Below are 23,792 nucleotides of genomic sequence, written 5' to 3'. Positions count from 1 at the left end.
TTGACAAAATCTGTGAGCTTTGAGAAGTTCTCTTGGTGTAGAGAGACAATGGGCATTTCAGGGCTGGAAAAATGACTAAGCTCTCTTGTGGCCCCCTGTGGAAAGAAAACAAGTGGGAGAATGTTCGGTTGTGTTATATTCTTTCCACGTAGTTAACAGGGGGTTTGAGGGGCACCCATAACCCCACTTTATGGGGTCCGAGGCAGCGCCCCAGAAAATTTTGGTTTTGAACCCTATGTTAGGTTGGGCAGGCCCACCTATGGTTTTGTGCATGATTTTCACACATGTTTTTTGGACGCGATGGTTTTCGGTCTATGGTATTGGACGCGATAGTTTTCGGTCCATGGTATTGGATGCTTCGGCGTGTATAAATATGTATTATAACATTGAAAAGAACATAATGAAAAATCAAGCTAGTAGTCTCGGTTTTGGGATCTAGGGAAAAATCTCTGTGTATATGTGTTTTATGTGTTCTGCTCTCGCATTATTTATTTTCTGTGTTTTAAAATTCGTATGCAGGTAATTTCTGTACGGGGTTAAAACCTACATCAAACCAGTTGCAACGTATACCATATGACTTTGTGTCAAATTGGTTAAGCACACCGCCATTAACAGTGGAACTCATAACACACCATCAATACACAACATTTAATCGAACACAGTCCTTCAATGCTTATACGCACCCTTCATTACACACCAGCATAGTTATAACACCGTTCAACGCACAACAACCGAGTGTTGATTCAATCCAATGTAACGTATTGGTTTCTAAGCAGCAAGAATAGATTACAAAGACAGAGAACCTGGCAGGTCAAAGTAATGCAAAGGCTGATTTTATGGATATATATGGAAAACTATATAAAAAAAATAGCAAAAAAGAGCGACAGATTAATGGTAGGAAACTGACAGGAGTTACAAGAGCGGGAGGAACCTAAAAAAGGGTTGGCTCTGATACCATGTTAAAGACAACCATGGTGAAAACAAGAATCTGAATTATCAACATTGAATGCTTTATTATTCACAATGATACATATTTATAATACATTGGAGTGACTGTTGGATTCCATATTCCAAGGTCTCTTGGACTCCCTTTGACTCCTCACATTCCACACCAACCCTTGGAGGATTAAGTGTCCAACAAGGTTCACTGTTGAAAATGCAACAAGATGATGGATCTTAGTGGAAAGGAGTTGCCTTCACTAAGGGGGCCCGCAGGCTATTTTTGGCGCAAAGTCTATTTTTAGACTATGTCTATTTTTAGACATATGGATCATGGTCTATGAGTTGCAGGATGTTGTTTATGGATGATTGGTCATGTTGGGAAAAATAGATTGACTTCTATTTTTGGTTCACAGCGGAGTGATCAGAGTCTATTTTTAGACTGCCAGGGTAAAAATAGAAACAGTCAAATACTATTAGCCCTTAGTAATATTTGGACTATAAACATTATCTTATCCTCTTGGAGCACTTCAGTTTGAGCTACGGATGTGGCACATGCAGCTGACAAAAGGAATCACGTGGTTTCTTATGTGTTAGTTGAGCTATTGCATGGAGGACTTCAGTTAGAACTCATGCATGTGAGTTCTGTGGAGTTGGATGTGGAGTTGATGGAGTTGTGTTCAGTTTGACTTGGTTGAACTAGTTGTATTTTAGTCTAACTAAAGAATACACTAGTGATGAGTTGTGTGAATTAAATATTAATTAATTCACTAATTATTAACTCATAAAGAAACTAAAGAATACATCAGTTAACTCAGTGCATGGATAGTTCAACAGAGACAGGTGTTAGAGGTAAGTGAAAGGGTGAGTTGTGACTATCAGTGGGGCATGATATTTTGCACATGCATGGGATTGAGTAATGTCAATGAGGATTGCGCAGTGTGGGCCAATATCAAGGCAATTGTAGCTTGTGCTCACGTGATTCTCTTGCAGGATTGTACAATGGAGGCAGGCAAAGCAACGGAGGAGATTTGAACCTGTGACTTGTTCGGATCTAAGCTAGTTTTGTGTGTAACAGGTGGAGATAGAACTGAGTACTTGTGAGGAGTATTGTACTATGTATTGTTACATGTTCTCAATCATTAATATACAGATAGTGTGGGGTTTTCAGCTGTAAGCTTTCCCCGGGTTACATATTGTGTTAATGTGTGCATGCGATTGATGTTTCATTGTTTTTGATGTTGCTAAATTGATGATCAACATAGAGGAGATTATGTATTGTGCATGTATTCCGCAATAGTGTATAATCGGGATAATCTCTGTGAATAAGTGTTTATTATTCAAAATTTCTACATGGTATCAGAGCTGTTGATCATCAAATCTACTATTCAGAAAGTGTTTACATTTTATTTCTTCAGGCAGAGTCTGTAATCGGGCCAGGTAGCCTCTGGATTCATCCTTCCTTTGGAAGGTGAGATATCCGGTAAAAGCCCATACAGTCAATCTCTGTACGAGAAATACTTTGTTCTCACGGATTGTAGATCAGAAGCAGTTGAGTTTAGAGCTGGTGGAATTCGAATTTGCAACAGTGTTTTCTTGGTATCAACGTGGCAATGTCTTTCAACAGATTGCGATTGGAGTATGCTCTTGAGGGCAGCTCGAACTATATTGCATGGAAGGACAGGATGGAGGCGGTGTTAGATGACAATGGGCTGAAGGAGTTCATAGAGGTTGAGGTCTCAAAACCTACTGATACTGCGCAAGTTGATGCTTGGCAAAAGAAGACAACAAAGTGTTGAAGGATTCTGTTGGAGGGCGTGAATGATCACATTGTGTCTAGCCTGCATGGAAAGGCTTCTCCATACTTGATGTGGAAAGCGTTGACAGATCTATTCCGAAGCAAGAGCGATCAGAGGAAGTTGGCGCTCAAGGATAAACTCAAAAACATTAAGTGTGAGAATGGAGACATTATGCCCCAGTATCTCACGAAGTTCACCCAGTGCCGGGATGAGCTGGGAAGTGTGGGGGTGACTATTGATGATGAGGACTTGGTGAGCTTGGCTCTCCTTGGTCTTCCGAAGAGTTGGCATTCCTATCAGGACTCTGTCAATGGTCGGGAGAAATTGCCAGGATGGGAGAGACTTTGGTCGGATCTTGTGCAAGAGGAGATCAGACGGAGCACCAGAGACAGTTCTTCATGCATGCATGATGAGGAGAATTGTGCCTTAGCGAGTAAAGTGAAGAAGGGGAAGGAGAAGGGTTCTCTTTCCAAATCCAATTCTTCCAATGATGGGAAGAAAGTTGACAAGTCGAAGGTGAGATTCTTTCGTTGTCATGAGTTGGGCCATTATGCTACTAATTGCCCAAAGAAGAAATCCAAGAAGGGATCCGAGGAAGGATCTAAAGGTGAGGCGCTTGCTTCACAGTTTGAGTTGGATTTCACACTCTTCGCATGCATGGTTTCATCCATGATGGGAAGTGGTTGGTTTCTTGACAGTGGAGCTTCTTTCCACATGACCAGTGACAAGGGTTTGCTCAGTACTTTAGAGGAGAAAGATTTCCAGATAATCATAGCGATGGGTAATGATGAGAAGTATAGTGTCTCAGGTGTAGGCACGGTTATTTTTCAGAGGGAGCATGGAGCTCGCCTTACCTTGACCGATGTCAAGTATGTACCAGGATTGAAGAGAAACTTGGTGTCGATCGCGATGCTGGAAGACAAAGGCTGTGATGTAGTCTTTAGTAAGGGAAAGGTTTTCCTTAGACACATCATCACTAGACATGTGAAGCAAATTGGTTCACAGGTCAAGAACTTGTATGGTCTTGAGGTTCAAGATGCATGCAAAGCCTTGAGCAGCGAGGCAACTGATGGAGACTTGGTGGTTGAGAGGGAGCATATACTACCTCTCAACATGCAGAGCCAGAAGAAGTCTCAGAGGATTGTAGAGGAGCCATGATTGGTGCAGCAGCTTCAGGAGGTTGTGGAGCAGCCACAACAAGGGAAGCTGAGAGGAGATCGAGTAGAGACATCTACTCATGCAGAGACCTCCAGTAGGGGGAAACTTCGAGCCAGGTGGGCTGAGGGATCGCATGCAGCCATACCTCCGGGTAGGAGGTGGGGTGATGTGGATTGATCGTCCCAAGGAGGAGGAGCAGGATCTTTGAGATACCCAACCTCTTGGATGAGACCTTGCTACGGGAGCCCCAATGTGGAGTAGCAGGAACTGACTGATTGGGTAGAGACAGATGCGGATGGAGCGGTAGAGAGAGCGAAAGTGTAGGGAATCCCAGGACAGCGCATAGCTAGCAGGTTGCAGCAATGCGATAGGCACAAGTGTTTTGCACAGTGCTAGGTGGCACAGAGAAGTGTGCAATGGTGCGAGGTGCATGGAGATGTTGCAGTAGCGCAGATGTCAGAGAGGGAGCACTTGTCAGCAGCAGGTAGAGCTTCAGCATCAGAGTATGTTCCTAGCCCAACAAAGTGGTCAATTGGGAGTGTTTTTGTTCCAAGTGTTGTTGGAGCAAATGGACCAGGCAAATGTGTTGCATGCAAAACATTCCAGAGTTGCAGGATAGGGGTTGCAAATAATCCATATCTTGTTGAGAAAGAGTGTTGAAAATGCAACAAGATAATGGATTTTAGTGGAAAGGAGTCACCTTCACTAAGTGGGCCCGCACGCTATTTTTGGCGCAAAGTCTATTTTTAGACATATGGATCATGGTCTAAGAGTTGCAGGATGCTGTTTATGGATGATTGGTCATGTTGGGAAAAATAGATGGACTTCTATTTTTGGTTCACAGCAGAGTGATCAGAATCTATTTTTACACTGCCAGGCTAAAAATAGAAACAATCAAATATTATTAGCCCTTAGTAATATTTGGACTATAAACATTATCTTATCCTCTTGGAGCACTTCAGTTTGAGCTACGGATGTGGCACATGCAGCTGACAAAAGGAATCATGTGGTTTCTTATGTGTTAGTTGAGCTATTGCATGGAGGACCTCAGTTAGAACTCATGCATGTGAGTTCTGTGGAGTTGGATGTGGAGTTGATGGAGTTGTGTTCAGTTTGACTTGGTTGAACTAGTTGTATTTTAGTCTAACTAAATAATACACTAGTGATGAGTTGTGTGAATTAAATATTAATTAATTCACTAATTATTAACTCATAAAGAAACTAAAGAATACATCAGTTAACTCAGTGCATGGACAGTTCAACAGAGACAGGGGTTAGAGGTAAGTGAAACGGTGAGTTGTGACTATCAGTGGTGCATGAGATTTTGCACGTGCATGGGATTGAGTAATGCCAATGAGGATTGTGCAGTGTGGGCCAATATCAAGGTAATTGTAGCTTGTGCTCACATGATTCTCTTGTAGGATTGTGCAGTGGAGGCAGGCAAAGCAGCGGAGGAGATTTGAACCTGTGACTTGTTCGGATCTGAGCTAGTTTTGTGTGTAACATGTGGAGATAATACTGAGTACTTATGAGGAGTATTGTACTATGTATTGTTACATGTTCTCAATCATTAATATACAGATAGTGTGCGGTTTTCGGCTGTAAGCTTTCCCCAGGTTACACACTGTGTTAATGTGTGCATGCGATTGATGTTTCATTGTTTTTTATGCTGCTAAATTGATGATCAACATAGAGGAGATTATGTATTGTGCATGTATTCCGCAATAGTGTATAATCGGGATAATCTCTGTGAATAAGTGTTTATACATTCACCACAAAGATGGCTATAATTTAGAAAGAAATGAATTGTTCCTTAAAGTAAATTGAGTGATGCAAGGAAAGAAGTTTATGGTCTCTAAACTTATGGACCAACAAACACAAGTAGTGCTTGTCATTTCTCAATTGTTATACTTCCAAAGTCAAAGTCTATACTACCAAATCATCCTCCTAAAGTTTTACCCTGTTATTTTGTTCTAGAAGTATGTTGTACTTTCTTCTCCCACTAAAGCCAATTCTTCTTCCAACTACTCTCCCATGTCTTTCTAAGTTACCAAGTCATCCTCTAATTCAATAATATTTGGCACATCAAACAACCTACTCCTTGGTCTTCTAATTGCTTTTTTTTCTTAGCTCTCTCCTAGTTTTGATTCTTCTACAATATCATCTAGTTTTGGTTCCTCTATGATATTACCTCATTCTTCTACCTAAATTGTATAAAGGTCAACCCTTCCTTTGCAAAATTTGTTTCTTCTACATCAACTCCATCAAGGACAACCCCTTCCTCTACAAGCTCTATTTTTTGTTTTCCATGGTCTTATGTGATTACATTCTCTTGAAACTCCTTATTTCTTTTAACAATTCTCTTTTCATCCTCCATCTTTGTACCAGTTATTAGGGTTAGGTTGGGAGGTTCTCCTCTCTCTCTCTCTCGTTCCACCTTTAACCTCATCCTTTTTACTCCATATACCCAATTGATTGAAGGCACTAGTCATTGTGTGTCAATCTTCTTTAAAATTTGGTATTTTTCTCCTTTTTAATGATAAATTGGGGTTAGGGTTTTACAAAATCTGTACTAACTAGCATAAAACACCTTAAATGTCATATACTTGTTTACATCCATTAAGTTGAAAACGAAAAATATCATTATTCATACATTTCATTAGCAATAATTATAGGGCTAACATCTAGGGTTTCCTAGTTATTTTGTGTATTTTAGACATGGAAAATTTTGCCTTAACCTTTTCTCTTATTTACATTTTTAATAGTCTTTGATATTTTATTGTCTATCATCATTTATAGGCTATTTTTATTGTTGTTGTCATAAATTTTGCAAGTTGTGAAGTGTCTTTATTTCAAACCCTAATTTATAACAACAATTATTTATTTAAAGGTAGGATGTGTTTAGAATCTATTTGAGCATCTTCTAGACTTATCTCAGCCATCTAGACATAGCCATAGGTTCTTTCAATTCACTACTTAATTTTCACCCAAAGCCCTACCTTATTTCATACATTTCTGGAGTGTCTTATTAACAAGCTCCTCTTAGGATATTTAGCATGTGCTAGGATATTTAGCATGTGCTTCCTTGAGTTGATCTCTGGGGCTTGTTGAGAAAACCTCCACTGGGGGAATAATATCCAATCACAAATCACAAAACAGCAAGAGAAAGACCACTCGGTGATAGTGGTTGCTGATTTCATTGTTGCTCTAGAGTGTCTAGTGATCCTTTGCACTACACTCCTAGATTTCGTAGTAACATAGCCAAATTAGGAATCTTCAAACAAATTCCATACCAAGTCTCTTTAAAATGGCTTGTAAATTATGTTTATCTTGTAATAGATTACGTGTTTGATGTACAGTAGTTCCATGTGCGTGTACCTATGAGCAAGGGAAGATACAATGCTAGGAAATTTTGTTACTTGATACACAAATTTATTATTAAAACATTTTCAACCACATTGCACTTATTGAAAAATAAAACAAGATTTATATTTTCTTTATAAAGGAAAGAAAATTGTACTTACTGAAAAATAAAACTAGATTTAGATCTTATTTATAAAGAAAAAAAAATTCACTGGGAACTGTCTCACTGAATATATAGGGGGAATGAGTATAGTTTTCTCTCATGTGATGTCATGAGGGCTCAAAACTTGGGGAATAAAGTCAATGTGCCCCTACAGTGGAGGCACAATTTGTCAAATTCAGCGTATTACCTGAGGTGTAGATATAAAAAATGCTCTTCACTCTTTCAGATTTATGAATGTTAGAAATTCCAAAATCACTTCAGTAAGATATTTATATGCATTTTACATATACAAACAACCACAGAACTGGAATTTAACCCAAAACATTCTTTGAATCCTCTTTAAAAAGCAGAAGCATAATTAAATAAAACATTATATATTTACTTGTAGGTCATATGCATCAGTTATGAATTGTCAAAACATATTAGAATTCATTACCTGTAGTTCGCATGCATCAGTTATGAATTGTCAAAACATAATGGCTGAATTCTCGTTCAGATTAAGAACTACCTGATAATTCAATCAATCAATTAAAAATGCCCATGACCTATGGCTGCTCATGTGTTTATTTAATACTGTAACATATTTTTCCAAAACTGCATACCAGTCAAAATCTTATACATGAATGCTTGTGTTTAGTATTTTACTACCTAATATATTTTCCAGAACTGCAATCTAATCAAAAACATCATCAACCACATTAGTAATACCGCAATCTAATCATAAACCTCATCAACCATTCAGTTAATAATAGTTAAACCATACTTTCAAGTATGTTCCATTAATTAAACTATACTTTCAAGTACGTTCCATTTGCCTGCTGGCCCAAATTATGTATGCACGTTTCTTAAATCTTCTTGAAAGCATATTCCACAATCTTAATTTACTCTCAAATATCTTCAATTTATTCTTACCTTAGTAGTCCCTCACTTCCCTGCTTTTTTGCGTCCGGAAGTCAAAATTTAAATGGCTCTCCCTTATACTAATACTATGCGTGGGCCATATTAAAAATATTGTCGTCCATTATGTGAATTTACACGAATTATATGAAACAAAATCCTTATTATTGCCAAAAATATAATGTTCAGACATAACAATGATGTATATGAACCCTGCCTCGAGGTATGTCACGTTTACGAAGATTTCTTATTGTGTGATCATTGTTTGAAAGAAGAGAAAACAATTCTGTAATACACGTCATAAGCACAGAGACTACTATGTTTGCCACCAACATGTTCCGCCGTTCGATATTATCAATTTCTCGAATTAAAATAGCAAAAGCCCTGAAATGCCTCCTTATAGCAATAAATCATAAAAATTCAACATCTGAAATTTTGGTGTTTGGGGAATATACAATATTACCCTCCAATTATTTATCTCGCCATGGCAAACCAACACGAGCATTACTTTTGCCACTTTCTGGACATGATTGCTTGCTCTCTCAGTTGACAGCAAGGTTTGTATCACATTTGTTCTTTCATTCGCCTTCAAGGTTTATATCACTTTCGAAAGACTTAACAGTACAGCATTCAAAAATACCAGAAAACAAAAAAGAGAAGCCACTGTTACTTAATAGGTAAGCTTACTTGGCAGACACACTGCTGGTGTGAAACTCCAAAAAACAAGATACGTAGTGCCATTTGACTGCTGACCTTTGCCGAATCGAGAAAGAAGGAAAAAAACAAAACAATATGTTATAATCACGAGTTAGGAGCACTCATAAAGATGTATACGTGACACTTAATGATAACAAACGGTCCTTTCAAAACCCTGTAGATAAAACATGAGTTCAATATTTCTTACATGAAGATGTAGAAATACAAATTCTTGAAGTCAGCTGGTAAAATCACGAGATGTTAAAGAACTTTTAACACCTCAAAAACGATCACAATATAGCAAGCCCCAGGTTAATCCAAACGCTATGTATAACAAAATCACGTCCCTAGACAATATTTTTGAAGTCTAGCAATGTCGACATCCATGCAAGGCTATGATGCACCTAAACACACTTGTGGTCAGATAATTTACAAGGTCTGCAAAAGTCAAAACCCAGGCCAAGGAATACTGATCTTGAATAATTTAAAGAGAGTCAACAGACAACCCACAAATTCAAACGTCTTCAAAACCATCTCCCCACAAAATTCCACCCACAAATCCAAAAGTCTCTGCACAAGCAGAAAAAATCTGGCAAAACAACAGAAGATTAGAATAAAACTCATCACCATGCTTCCACTCTTTCTATTTGCTGATCAATAGGACTTAGAACCCTTCTTCCTCTTGACTTCACTGCAGAATGGTTCATCTGAATCATGCACTGTGCATGGTCCTTTACATCTCCCTTGGTATCCTCCACAACATTTTTTGTTTTCCGATCACTGAAAATCCCATAAACTTTGTCAGAATCCACTTCACTCGTACCTGCGTAATCCTGATCTCCTTCTGAATGAAACATGCGAGGGCCTTTCCCAAATTGAAAACCATCACTTTTGTTAATTTTTTCTAGTATTGTTGCTCCTATATTTTCCCTCACTGCAACATCTGCACTGCTTGGACTAAAATCGCCAGCTCTGCTATCACCAGAAAGCTCATCATCATCTGTGTTATCCTTCTCGCCAAAATGAATCACAAAATCTTCCTCAATGTAATTGACTGAATCACGTGAATCCTCGATATCATCTTCAGTACTGCGGGAATACCCATCCATGAGAAACTCACCGCTACCACTTGTGCGTTCATCATCTGTGCTGTACTTTGCTTCACAATTGCCCAATGTCTGTGTTGTACTGTCATAACCGTCATCATCACGTGAATCTGCACAATAAGTTGGCCAGTGACCTAATGCTATCTCTTCACGTTCCCTCAATGATTTGAGAATTAAGGTCTTGAGGAAATTCATCACTTGAACAGCATGCATAAGGGCAGTCAAGGGATCTGACATCTGTTGGTGACAGAAGAGAAACATTACACTTTCAAAACCATCATTCACAAAATTTTCCAGTCAATATTCAGTAAAGGAATAGAATTTGAGGGTGAAGTAACTACTTGCGTCATATTTGGTGCAAAGACCATTGCAATGTTCCTTGCATTCATTTTGTTGTGCTTCTCTTCTTGTACAACATCTGTCATTAGATCAATTGCCCAATTTAAGAGGGCTAGTTGTGTTGGAGGAAGAAGCTTGACAAGTTCAACACACTCTTCTTCTGCATTGCACTGAAGTACTTGCTCAGGGGTGAGTGAGTCCAGCACTCCTGCTGGCAGCTCCCTAAACCATGCCTGTATTACACAGCATGTCATAAATTTAGCACCATCTGCGAGATGAGGAGCCTTCTACATAAAATGTTATTTTAAATAGAATGAAAATAACAAGCATATACTTGAAATATACCCATATCCAGCTCCACACATAATACAGATATAGCAATCTAGAAATTAACACGAAGAATATCAGCATTGAAACAACTGAAATTTGTTCCCTGTTTATGCCCATTTCCTTTTGCCTTTCAGCATACAGCGTTTGGGCACGTAGTGATGAGAAATGAAAAAAAACAAAAAACCTAACATCCTGGTTGACAAACTAAGTGCTTAACCATCTAAAAGCCAATAAGAGTTTTGTGCCTCGACCTAACACCATTGTTTTTTGTCAACCAGGATGTTAGGATTAATACCTATTTCTTAGGATTTGTTGATTTCCTAATGTTCTAGTTCATCAATAAAATAATGACTCGGTGAATTGTCATAAATATAATGTCATAATGACCAATCTGGGAGTTAAATGAAAAAGGGATATTGTCTTCAGAGCATATTTGGACAGACTCTATAAGACATCAATCACTCCGTTCCAATTTGACTGTATTGAAATATTCTGTTATTGAATCTCTAGCAACAACTGAATATAGGGATTTCCTTCTTCTCTCCAAGATCGTATCTACCTTTATGAGTCTTGTGGTAATAATTACTCGTGTGAGAATTTTTGGGTATCCGATATGCTAAGGTGAACCATTAGAACTCAAATTCATTACAGCTTTGATTATAGCATATGGGATCAGAGCATTAATTTGATAACATGGTATCAGAGCCATGACCATCAGTGTTTCACAGGGTCATATCCCCCAGGATGGGGGGCATGGTCATAAGATGAGGGGAAACTCAAGAAATGCAAGGAGAAACATTTTCCCAGTGTGAGGGGATGTGTTTCCCCAAAAAGAATACTTGTGGGCATCCCCCCTCAAGAAAATTTGGACGTCTCCTCTAAACTTTACGTAAAAACAATAATTTATGAGTGGAGAAGCCTAACATTCAACCCTAGTGCACCACAAATGCTATGCAATTAATGGTAATGTTAAATTCTTAAAGTAAAATCCTTCATTGTTTCAAGATGTTTGAGTAGTTCCAACTTCATTGGATTTCATATAGAGAAACTAAAATTTTAGATCCCACTCAAAATCTAGCAGACTAAACAGTTTTCACGATTTCAGAAGTGGGGGGAATGCAATACTTCCATTAGATTCCATCATGTCTGAGGGTTATGAAACTAATTCTATCATGTATGAGGGTATGAACTAGCATTCAATCAAGAAAACCAAGCCCTCTATGTGCCTCAATGTTGATGGCATTGACTGTTGAACTCGTCTTTCATGACCCTAGTAAAAATGTACCCATACTCACACAAAATCTTGATTTGACATGTTAAATTTTTTCCATCTTACTTTAATATTTAAAGGGTGATATTCATGATGAGAATCCCAGTATAAGCAATGATTTTGATGATATGTAGGTACTTGTTTGTTGGATTATAGTCCATAGAGGCCATCTAGAGCCTCTTTGTTGATGTATTTTTGGTTCAAAAATGGAATGCAGTCGATACAATTTTGGTTATACCCTCACGTGATATATATGTGAAACTTTGCATATTTGTGTACAATGCTTTGGATTCATATGGATGCACATGAATATTTATGTATTATTTTCAAAATTTGAATATTTATGTATTTTTTTGTCGACCAGTTTTTGGGTTCGGTTTTTTTTCCAGTTCCCATTTTTGGGGTCTACCAATTCAATGACCAGTTCAGTTCTCATAACATTGGTTCATTATCTATCGCTCATTTTCAGTTTCAACTTTTGAGTCTCGACTCTAGATACTGATGACCTCAAGCTGAGTCTTTGACTCATCACTTTTTACTATTTGATTTTCAGTAATTTCAATTTACTATTCCAAACTCCAGACTGGTATCTACTGTTTTGCTTAGTACTAATCAGATAATAAAATAATGTATGGTGAATTTAAATCTGTATACAATATTTTACTATTTCTATTTCATTATTGAATTTGAAATTGAATAATGTTTATATATATATATATATATATACACACCCGGATATCGACCTATCCCCCCTGAATTTCCTTACGACTTGTGGAGGTGCTCCCACATGTCATCCTTGTGCATCTCCCCATTCTCATGTCCACCTTGTCCCTAAAACCTAGTGGAACATTGATAACCATAATTCAGTGTTCCATGAGGGCATGTCCCACAAGGTGGAAGGTGCACCCACAGGTTTTCCATGCTCCAAGGATGGGAGGATACATGGGGAAACGTTTCCCCACATCCCCCCTTCCAGGAAAAATTTCAAAAAATGTTTCCTTGGTGTGGGAGATGCATTTCCCATAAGAGGGATGCGAGGGGGATGCCCGAGTACTCCCTCCAAAAATTTTGTCTAAGCCCCCATGAAGATAGAACAAAGATGAGGGATAGAGCTTTGGGGAGTGTCTGAGCTTGGTAATTAATGATGATATTAAATCCTTAAATTAACAAATATTCTCCCTTAAATTTTTAAGATTATTGTTAATTGTTTCAAGGTGTTTGATAGTGGTTCCAACCTCATCAGACTCCATATGGAGAGAGTGAAATTTCATATCCCATTCAAAATTCAGCACACTTAACAGATTTCAAAAAAATTCAGCACACTTGACAGTTTTCAAAATTTCGGGATTGGCAGTAGTATTGCATTTCCACTGGATTGCACAACACTGACTTTGCATGGGATGAAATGTTCTTGTTGGGATTTTATCATTATTATTTTATAATTTATTATTTATGGACAGTGACCCCCATGTTAGGGACCCCAAAATCCCCTCATCCTCTCTGAATTTTCCTAAAATTTGGAGGTGCTCCCACACATCTCCCTTATGTGTCTCCCCACTGCTGTACTTCCCCATCCTGGGAACTTTGTGAAACATAGCTAGATTTTATGTGAATGGCTGTATGAATTGTGAGAGGACTGTTCTTGTAAAAATGTTAAAATAGTGATCCACTCATACTTTATTGTATGTATGCTCATCACAGACTCTACTCTTATATGTTGAATGTGAAAATCAACATAGCTATGATTTTATGTGAATGGCTGTATGAATTGTGAGAGGACTGTTCTTGTAAAAATGTTAAAATAGTGATCCACTCATACTTTATTGTGTGTATGCTCATCACAGACTCGACTTTTATATGTTGAATGTGAAAATCTGTGTTGGGTATTCTACTTCAGATCTATGCAGATCTTTTTTTTGGGTCCGTTTGGAATGTGGTCTTGGGTGTGAAGGAGCTACCTGCAAAGGTTTGCAAACTTTTGTGAAAAAAGCTGCTGAAGATTCAAGAAGTTCAAGAAGCTGCTGATCACCAAAGAAAAAGCTAAGCAAGGTGCGTAAGCAATGACTTAGTGCAACAACTGTAACATTGTGTCTGGTGCCGTTTCTCCCCATCACAGAACTGAGATATTATGAAAGAGATCTGTTAATGAAACCTCTTTGCAGCTCTCACTGAAGAGATGGGTGTTCACTATTTTCCTACGGATGGATAATCCACATAATTATCCCTTGGCAGTATGATAGATGGTAGTGTGCCTGTGAATTTTAGTTTCATGTTTCAACAGGGCAACATGAAATTGCGATGGCACACATGGGAGTGTGTTCTGAAGTGCTCGGAAATGAAAGTGTGAATTTATTTTGAATTTCAACGCAAGCAGCAAGATCAAAAGCATCTTTGAATTATTCATGGCATTGGGAAGGAAATTGAGTTTCTCAAACCAATTTTCATGGGTTGTCATGTTCAAACTTGATCAGATCTGATTGGTTCCAACAAAGAACACAAAATTCATTTGCATGCATTGGAGATAAAGAACAAGGTACGAAGACTATAGTGGCCAAACAAAGGGATATAGGAAATATAGATCGATGATGAGCCATATGCATGGAGAAATTGTTTGTGTGTCAGATAAAGTAACACTGGATAATTCCCTTATGTAATGGCATGATGCTCCCTTATATTGAATGAATGGACTCTCTTCAGTGTCACAGATGATGAAATTTATCCACCTAATTAAGGGTGTAGGAAAAGGGTCAGACATTGAGGGGAAGCAGATTTGAATGCAAATTTCACAGATGACATAGCCAATCAGAGTCTGGCACAGACAAACTGAAGAGCCCATATTTGATGCAGAAAACATTTATTCCAATAGTCATTAAGGGAGAGTGTAAGGATTAATGCCTATTTTCCTGCTTTTGTAGATTTCCTAATGTCCAAGATGATAAATAGCATGTAGTTGCACATGTGGCACATAGAATTATCATAAATGTAATGTCATAATAACCAATCTGTAAACCACAAGACAAAGAAATATTGCACTAAGCATCGTAAGAGGATATTTGAATTTTAGAACCTCAATGGTTATGTATTTTGTTGCTGATATGTATTGTAATTGGTGCCATTTGGATATATTCAGTTATTCACCCTTACATGGTATATAGATAAACAAACTTTGCATAATTTGTCTCTAATGATTTGAAATCATGGTTTGGAATCTTAAAAAAAAAATCCATGAAAAAATAATTATTTTACGTATTTTTTTAAATGGTTCATTGAATCCGCGTCATCTGAATCCGAGTCAAAACCCAGTTTGACAGGTAGCCAAGTCAAAGACCGGTTCCACGCTTTAAAACTATGATTTGGAGTTAATAAAGGGATTTACCTTTTTTTATCCAACATTGTGCCCATCTTTATGAGTCTTGCAGTGATAGTTCATTATGTGAAATATTTGAGTGTGTTTGGTATGCTAAGCTGCACCATTAGAACTCACTCTCGTTACAGAACTTTGATTATAACATATATGATATAAAACTATAATATCATAGAGTATAACACAAGTTTTGGAAGGCACCCAAAGATTCCATTCACAAACATTCTACCACTACATATTTGTTAAAAGCTATCTAGTTATAAATTATGCACAAGGTTATCATTATGATCTATTTCTGAAAGACATTACCATAAAATATCTACAACTAATAATAATGGTTTGGAATCTTAAAAAAAATCCATGAAAAAATAATTATTTTATGTATTTTTTTAAAAGGTTCATTGAATCCAGGTGATCTGAATCCGAGTCAAAACCCAGTTTGACAGGTAGCCAAGTCAAAGACCGGTTCCACAGTTTAAAACTATGATTTGGAGTTAATAAATGGATTTACCTTTTTTTATCCAATATTGTGCTCATATTTATGAGTCTTGCAGTGATAGTTCATTATGTGAAATATTTGAGTGAGTTTGGTATGCTAAGCTACACCATTAGAACTCACACTCGTTACAGAACTTTGATTATAACATATATTTGATATAAAACTACAATATCATAGTGTATAACACAACTTTTGGAAGGCACCCAAAGATTCCATTCACAAACATTCTACCACTACACATTTGTTAAAATCTATCTAGTTATAAAGTAGGCATAGAGTTATCATTATGATCTATTTCTGAAAGACATTACTATAAAATATCTACAAATAATGCTTTTGACTTTCCCACATGCTTCTGAGAGTATTCATAATTTCATTACAATTAGCAAATTGTAGTCTTGCATATATGTGTAACACTGCTCCATAATTCCAAGGTTCCAGGCTCATATCATAATGTAATTCAAGCTGGGGAGCAGGCTGACAAAATTTACTATGGGTATTCTAGCAGCAATTATGCATGCCAGAGTAAATCTCTAGTTTGCTTTCATAATAGCACAAATTTCTTTATCCCGTCCGAACCAGGGTGACACATGGTTCCGAGTTTCTTAAAAAGAAAAGGAAATTAGAAATTACAACAGGCATACCTTTATCAAGCCTGCCAAACAGTGAACATCTATATCATTTGGCACAATCCCCTTATTCAGCTGGTCTCGTACATGCTCCTCTTGACTATTTTCTGCATTTATTCTGAATATGCCTTCAGCCTGAAAGTTTAGACAGAGAATTGATGAGAGAGAGCAAAATCAATTTATGTGAAGATCTTCAGATAATTTTCGAACCACCTTTTTATAATATAAAAGAGTCCATTATGCAATGAGTCGTATAACTACAGACCTTAAGACCTCCTTGAGAATACAATCGCTCCTGCATAAGCAAAAGAATAGTGGGCACACTATTTCCTTTTGAATCATATGTACACTGCATTGACTCTGCAGAGACCCCAAATACACTTGCACTGCAAAATATAAAATACAAAATAAATTCATTTTTCTGGTAATAATTTCCCCGTGAATTCGGGGATTTCCCTACCATCTTATTATCTATATTTTATTTGCTAGACTACTATACTTCTAAAGCTTCATTTTCATTCAGTTACCCCATTTGCAACTCCCCTCTCCAACTGATTGTTTTGTGAAGAGAAAGCAGAGCAAGGAATAAATGTATAATTGTACGAAAAAAGTTTAATGATTGATCACAATTACCACTATTGATAAGGACAATTCACAACAGTAGTGACCACAACAACCATACAAATTAGATAAAAAGCAAACTAGAGAGTTGCTCTAGATCACAAAAATCACACATTGCATCAACAACAACAACAACAACAACAAAAACAAAAACAAAAACAAACAAAATATATATATATATATAAGATGTAAAAGAAATCATGCCACGACTTGTGTGGCTAGCAATGCCTCAAAGTTCAAACATGTCTTCCTACATCAGGTTGAATCTTTATCCCGTTACTCAGGAACCAGGGTACAACCACAGATGTTACTGATAATCTGTAATTGCCAGATAGAGTGCAACCAAAAGACAATGTATAATTGCCAGTCCTATTATTTAGTTAATGTATAATTGTCGGAAAAATTTTAAAGATTGATCACAAATATCACTATTGATGAAGAGAAATCATAACAGTAGTGACCACAACAACCATACAAATTAGATAAAAAGAAAACTAGAAAGTTGCTCTGGACCACACAGACTGCACATTGCATCAACAAAATAGAGGAAATATATTGAAGATGTAAAAGAAATGCTGGATATTACGTGTGTGGCTAGCAACAACTCAAGGTTCAAACTCCAAATCTATCTTCCTAAAACAGGTCAAATGTTATCCCATCACAAAGGAACCAGGGCACATAAATAGGATTGTTGAAACCACCAAAGTTACTGATAATCTGTAATTGCTAGATAGAGTGTCACCAAAGGAATCCAGCCAGTTCTATACCTCATATTATGCATCTTAAAATAATAGTATCTGTATACCTTGTGTTGTTACTCGACAGTTTTGCAGAACAAGCTCCCCTAATTCCAATCTCAATCATATTGTGCCATGAATCTCCTTAAATTTAAATTAGAGATCCATCAAAAATTTATGTAGCCTAGCACAACAGAATTCCTAACTTTTCTTATACTATTCTCACCTACAGTAATTTAATTCCATATGTTTTGCCCACACCCAACAAGTTCAAATTACCAAAACTGTCACCCCGTAGCCATCCCCGCTTGCACACCCACCATCCCTAGTAACTGTGAAATCCATACATCTATTGAGGAAGTGTTTGTGTTGGATTGGAGTAGGAATCATATAAGATTACAGTCATCTGAAAGAATAACCATAAAATCTTAAGACCTGGATTTAATATATCTAATCATAATGTGGACATACCAAATTACTAATACTAATCCATCTAAGATAGTCTTCCATAAACTGTTGACTAACTAAATAATTTTAAAATAAAATGAATAAAATAACCTATTCTATAGTGTTTTTAATTCTGCAATTGAGCCAATGCTTGATGGTCATGATTAAACATTGGAGTGAATATTTGACAATCCATCAATGAAACTAATTCAGTGTCAAATGGCATAATTTCTTATATTTCAACAAGATTGCAGAAGACACATACAGTAATGTGTTGATGACATAACAATTAAAATAACCATTCTTCCATATACAACAAACATTGAACAATAATTAACAGCTGGCAAAGGCAACTTTAATGATAACTTTATGAAAGACCAAGAATTTTTAGAACTACCAGTATTTCAAAAAGGTGATATTAGATTTAATTGTTCAACACTGTCAATGAACAAGCTACAAGTACTTTTGTCAAGAATTGTCTGGAGTTGTGACTTACAAAAAGCAAATGCAAAATAATTTACTTTTGGCAACAGTTTCCCTCAAGATGGAAAAGAATTTGAAAGAAAGTTTATTTTAATTACATCAAGTAAATGCATGGTTTCATCAGTTGTGAACTGCTAAGAATGGAATTGGGCCCTTCTCCAAAAACCAACAGAAAAAGGAGAAGCCACAAAACAAGACATTGGAAAAATATGTAGCAATTAGAACTTTATTAAGACCTATTACCCACTAAAAAGTGAGTAACCAGTAGGAGAAAAATGTTCTCCTTATTTGTCAGCCAGCCAGCAGCCCTATGATTGCCCACAGATAGCTTTACATCAGAGCTCTCTACCTATGCTCTGGTCAGTGCTCAAAGGAACTTGGTTCACGGATCCTTTAACTTTAAATCTCCCATATAGAGAAGTCACTAGTGTTTCTATGGAAAGAAATGTAATCTTCCGCCCTCGTCATCCAAGGCCCTCTATCATAAACCTTGCCCTAATTCAATCCATTACCAATTTGAAAGAAGGCGCTAATGTAGTTGTGGTGGGCATCTTAAATTTCTACTTCTTTTCTTAATTCTTGGTAGCTAGCATTAGGGTTTGGTTTAAATTTGCATCTTATGGTAATTTTGCATCTATATGTCATTATTCTATTGGTAAAATTTTGCATCTAATAAATTGGAAAGGAAAATCTAGCATTAATTGCATTTTTATCACCAAATTAGGATTGATGTCCAGGATCCTATTGCTGTTTTATGCATCTTCAACCATTAAAAACTTCAGAAGTTTTCTTTTCCCTGGCATACACCTTGATAGCCTTTAATACTTTATTGACTCTCACTTTAAGAGGCTATTTCCTGGCCACTATATGCTTTCGCATGTTATAAACTTGCATTCCATAAAACACTAGTTTATAGCAGCCTTCTTGTAGTGCACCGGGTTTGTTGAAAGTGTACTTGATTGCTTGTATCATTTATATCAGCCATCTAAGCCCTGCTAGTACCTTCCTACATAACTATTAGACCTTGTATCACCCCTCAACCCTTGTTTGTTGAAAATCTTGTTGGGTGATATCTTTAGGGAAGCCTCCTTGCAAGGATAACATCCATCACTAAACAGCGGGACAAAGGCCACTAAAGTGAGAGTGGTGGCTAATCTCTTTGTTACCATAACAACTAGGTTTCCCAGTCCCTTGACTCATCTAGAGCGGGGCAATCAGATTTGGATAAGTTTGTCTTTTGGAATATTGTTGCTTCTAATTTATAGCATCCACAAGGAGGGACTTTAGCTATTTCATCTCCCCAGTAATTTGGTATTTTCTACCTCTTCCTTTTCTCTAGCTTAAATTTGATGAGGCGTCCAAGGGCAACCCAACCCATGCAAAGATTAGAGTTGTCCTATGGGGGCATCAATTTGCATGTTTCTCAAAAAATATTGCATTGCTACCAACAATAAGGCCTATCTACGAGGGCTTAAACTCACCCATGACCTAAAGGTTAAATAGTTCGTGATACATAATGATTCCCTAGTCAATATTCAAACGCTTAGCAAACTCATTATCGAAGGGAAATTCAATATTCAAAAACATAGCAAACTCAGTAGGAAAGGGCATTGGTTGTGCAACAAACTCACTAAATATCACTCATGCCCCTTCCAATTATTATGACCCTGTTGCCTCAAAATCTAGCATGCCTTGTGAGATACCTCACAAGGCAAAGACCAGACCTAGTTACAACAACGAGGTGGATTGTCACTCTCTCTCCAGCAATCCTTCTCCTACTCTTCAATGGAATTTCACCACACTAGAGGCTTCTTTGTTTTCACTAAGTCGAATGGCTTAAGCCTTAAGGTGATATGAATCAAAGGCTAAGCAAGGTAATTCTTTAATGGACTAGGGCACAATTCTTTATGTGTAGGATTAGTGTACCACATACAAAGCCTTAGAGAGGCACTTGACACCTAGGGTTTCAACTTTCAATATGTAGATCACCAAAGGAGTGCCTAGGCATACAAGCACTAATAAAAGGTTTACAAAGGATGTAATCAACAAATGAGAGGGAAAAACTTCAAATTAAGCCCCAAGTTGAAGCCTTAGCCAAAGTTAGGGTGTCTCTAGGGCAAAAATTGCTTAGGGAAGACAACAACAGTCCTATTAGGGCAAATCCAACTATGAAAAATGCTGGACTTTGTGTGTCAAGGATCAATCAAGGTGAATTCAAGCTATGGGGGCCTCAACATCCATCTAAAACTTGCCCTAATTGAACTCAGCCCTATGTTCTAGCCCTAGCAGCTTGCCTTAAAGAGCTTAGGAAAATGACGAAGAAAGAAAAATAAAGTTTGTCATTTTTTAGCACCACAAGGATTCCCAATGCCTTTCCCTACTTGGGTGATGGAGTCTTTAGGGCTAAATTTAAGGGATATTAAACTTATGCTTGGAGTTAAGGGGAAAACCCTAGTTTTCACTTGATAAACACTTGTTATCTTTTTATGAGGGGAGAAATTAAGCAGAGGAAAGCTCTCTAGGAGGTCTTCCATGGCATTCAAGGAAAATAATTTAACATGCAATGATCAAGCAAGATCTTCCAATAAATATATCCATTTAGACATGGAACAAGAGAAAAACTCTAGCATACATTCATTACATGAAAAAACATTAAAAATCTGCAATTCAACATATTTTTTCCAAGAAATAGCCTTCTTTCAATCCCAAAAAGACATCTCAAAGACACAAATCATTCTCCAATACCAATAGCTTAAAAAATATCACATCACTACAAGTAACGAGCTACAACTAAGCTAATTCGAGCTCTCTAAAGGACGTTGAAATCCACAAGTGATAATGAAAAATGAGAATAGAGTGAACCTCTATTTATAAGAGGCCAATCACATCCATTAATTCATTTGAAAGTCCTTGTTACCTACCAAAAGTGGGTGACCCCATAAGAGAAATTTTCTCCTAGTTATCTCTTCAGCCGACAACTGCTGACAGCACCAGTGTAGCCAATACATTGTACCATTTGATCTTTGCTCCCTGCATCAATCATATGTTCCCCCGCCCATCTTTCAAGAGCATATGTTAGAAGGTGGGCAATCCAACCCAAAAGGTATGTTTTTCATTGTGCAATCAGGTGCTTATGCTTGTTTTTCTTGGGCATCTTAGGCATGGATTATTGAGTGAAATGAAAGAAGGAAGGGCTTTGACCGTGGTTTTGTTCCCTCACCTTAAATGGGGGGCTAATCCTCAATCCTAGTCCTATGGGATCTCCCCTATTGACCTATGGTTTGAAGAAGGGCCCTACTTGGGAAACCCCGATTTTGGTTGTGTGGTCCTATTTTACCATTCCACATTTTCACTCCCCTCCGCACATTACAAGGCCTATTTCATCGTTTTCCTTCTCTAGGTCCACATAACCACAGGGTCCACAAGGCACTGGCACTCCCCTCCCTTTGTCCACATAGTTGGGTCGAGCCTAGAAATGTTGCCCTAGAGGTTGATGCAGTTAAAAAAACATTAAAAGCATATCATGGCCACAAGCAAGAAACAAAAGAAAATAATATTAAAAAATGCAAAAGATGGTCGGGACATTTAGTATAACATTTAGGCAAAAGCCAAACATGAGTTCTACCCCTTAATCATGGCCATCACCCTAGTTCCTAGGTCCCCATGAGTGCCCTCACATCATTGAGGAACCCATGCACATCCCAACCCTTGGTGGGCGATGAACTGCCCCACCTTACGGGTAATAATTGTTTCATATCATACACAACATGCTCTAATTTCCCAGAGCCCCAAGCAATAATACAAAAAAAATCAAGAAAAGGCAAAAGGCAAATAAAGAGGGGTGGAAAAACAAAGGTTGAGGTAACTCATGTATCCACGATTGCTCCCTCCTACATCTATACACCGCATATGTGGGCATCCCTCATTATTGCCATCCTTGTACCCATGGCATTTGGCCTTGAGACCCCAATGACCCCATCCATTTCATCATCATTCATATGCCACCTATCAATTGAAGGATGTACTAAGGACCTGTCTTTCCCCTTAAGGGTTGGGAACACCTAATAGGGTTGTTTATTAGCCACTCCTACCTAGGGAGGTAACACTATTACGAGATTAAAGCCCCAAATTTGGAAGGGAAGCCCAATATGAAGTCTCAATGTGCCCTTGATTAACAAGATTGGTTCACTTAGATGCATTAATGAATTATTGTACCTGATGGTGAGGATGCAACACTAGACATTATATGTAATTGGCAGGTGGTTTCATCATGGACATGGCAACTTAATTGGGGCCCATGTCCACTAGAGGATCATATTGACACCCCTAGGGGAAGCATTGAGAGCCACAGAACTCCCAACATGTGCAAGCATCATTTCATGCCATGGGCACCTTTAGCACCCGCAACAGTGTACTCGTTACCCCACATTATTCACGAGATAATGCACTTGGACTAGTGTGCCCCAACTCCAAGAGGGAAACCTTAGGTTCTTCTCCCTCAACATGTTCCTTGAAAGATGTATGATCTTGGTACTTGTTGAAGTAAATCATAAAAATCCTTTTCTCCCAGGCCTTAACCTTGTATGGAATGTAATGAATGTTCCTAGTGGATGAATATCTTTGAATTCTCCATGAAACTCCATTATCTCTTGAAGTAGGTGAATGTTTGAAATTGGTACCTAGGGCATCACTTTTGAGCCTCATTAGGGATGTTTTATCTCATCTTAAACAACCTAAGACACCATATGCCCAAAGGAAAAGGCAATAATCCAAGTCCTTGGTCGTCAAACTTCCTCCTTCTCCATAATATTTCCTCTTAAAATTTAGTCATTTAGGGCTAGGGCAAAAATCTAGGGCTTGCAGCGAAATTTTAGGGATGAGATTTTTTTGCAATTTGAGAGCCTAAATATCAAGCTTAAGGTCTAGGCCACATATGCTGCAAGTTTGGTAGG

At 37.6% G+C, this 23,792-nt stretch overlaps 1 protein-coding gene across 1 annotated transcript in view; it reads right to left on the bottom strand.

Moving 5' to 3' along the window:
* Window positions 1-9,195: 9,195 nt before the first annotated feature.
* Window positions 9,196-23,792, bottom strand: part of LOC149202156 (rho GTPase-activating protein 2-like) — a 30,287-nt gene continuing 15,690 nt past the window's right edge. The window contains exons 2-5 of the mRNA XM_089403115.1: window positions 16,818-16,938; window positions 16,568-16,687; window positions 10,463-10,693; window positions 9,196-10,358 (exon numbers count right to left, since the gene is read on the bottom strand). Coding sequence (XP_089259241.1) covers window positions 9,639-10,358; window positions 10,463-10,693; window positions 16,568-16,687; window positions 16,818-16,938 — 1,192 coding nt within the window. The 3' untranslated portion in view covers window positions 9,196-9,638. The remainder of the gene's footprint in view (window positions 10,359-10,462; window positions 10,694-16,567; window positions 16,688-16,817; window positions 16,939-23,792) is intronic.

The sequence above is a fragment of the Pinus tabuliformis genome, chromosome 2_1, assembly GCF_031772625.1.
Source record: "Pinus tabuliformis cultivar Carrire ecotype Pingquan chromosome 2_1, CPIR1, whole genome shotgun sequence".
Classification (NCBI taxonomy): domain Eukaryota; kingdom Viridiplantae; phylum Streptophyta; class Pinopsida; order Pinales; family Pinaceae; genus Pinus; species Pinus tabuliformis.
This window is presented reverse-complemented; position numbering and strand designations above follow the sequence as displayed.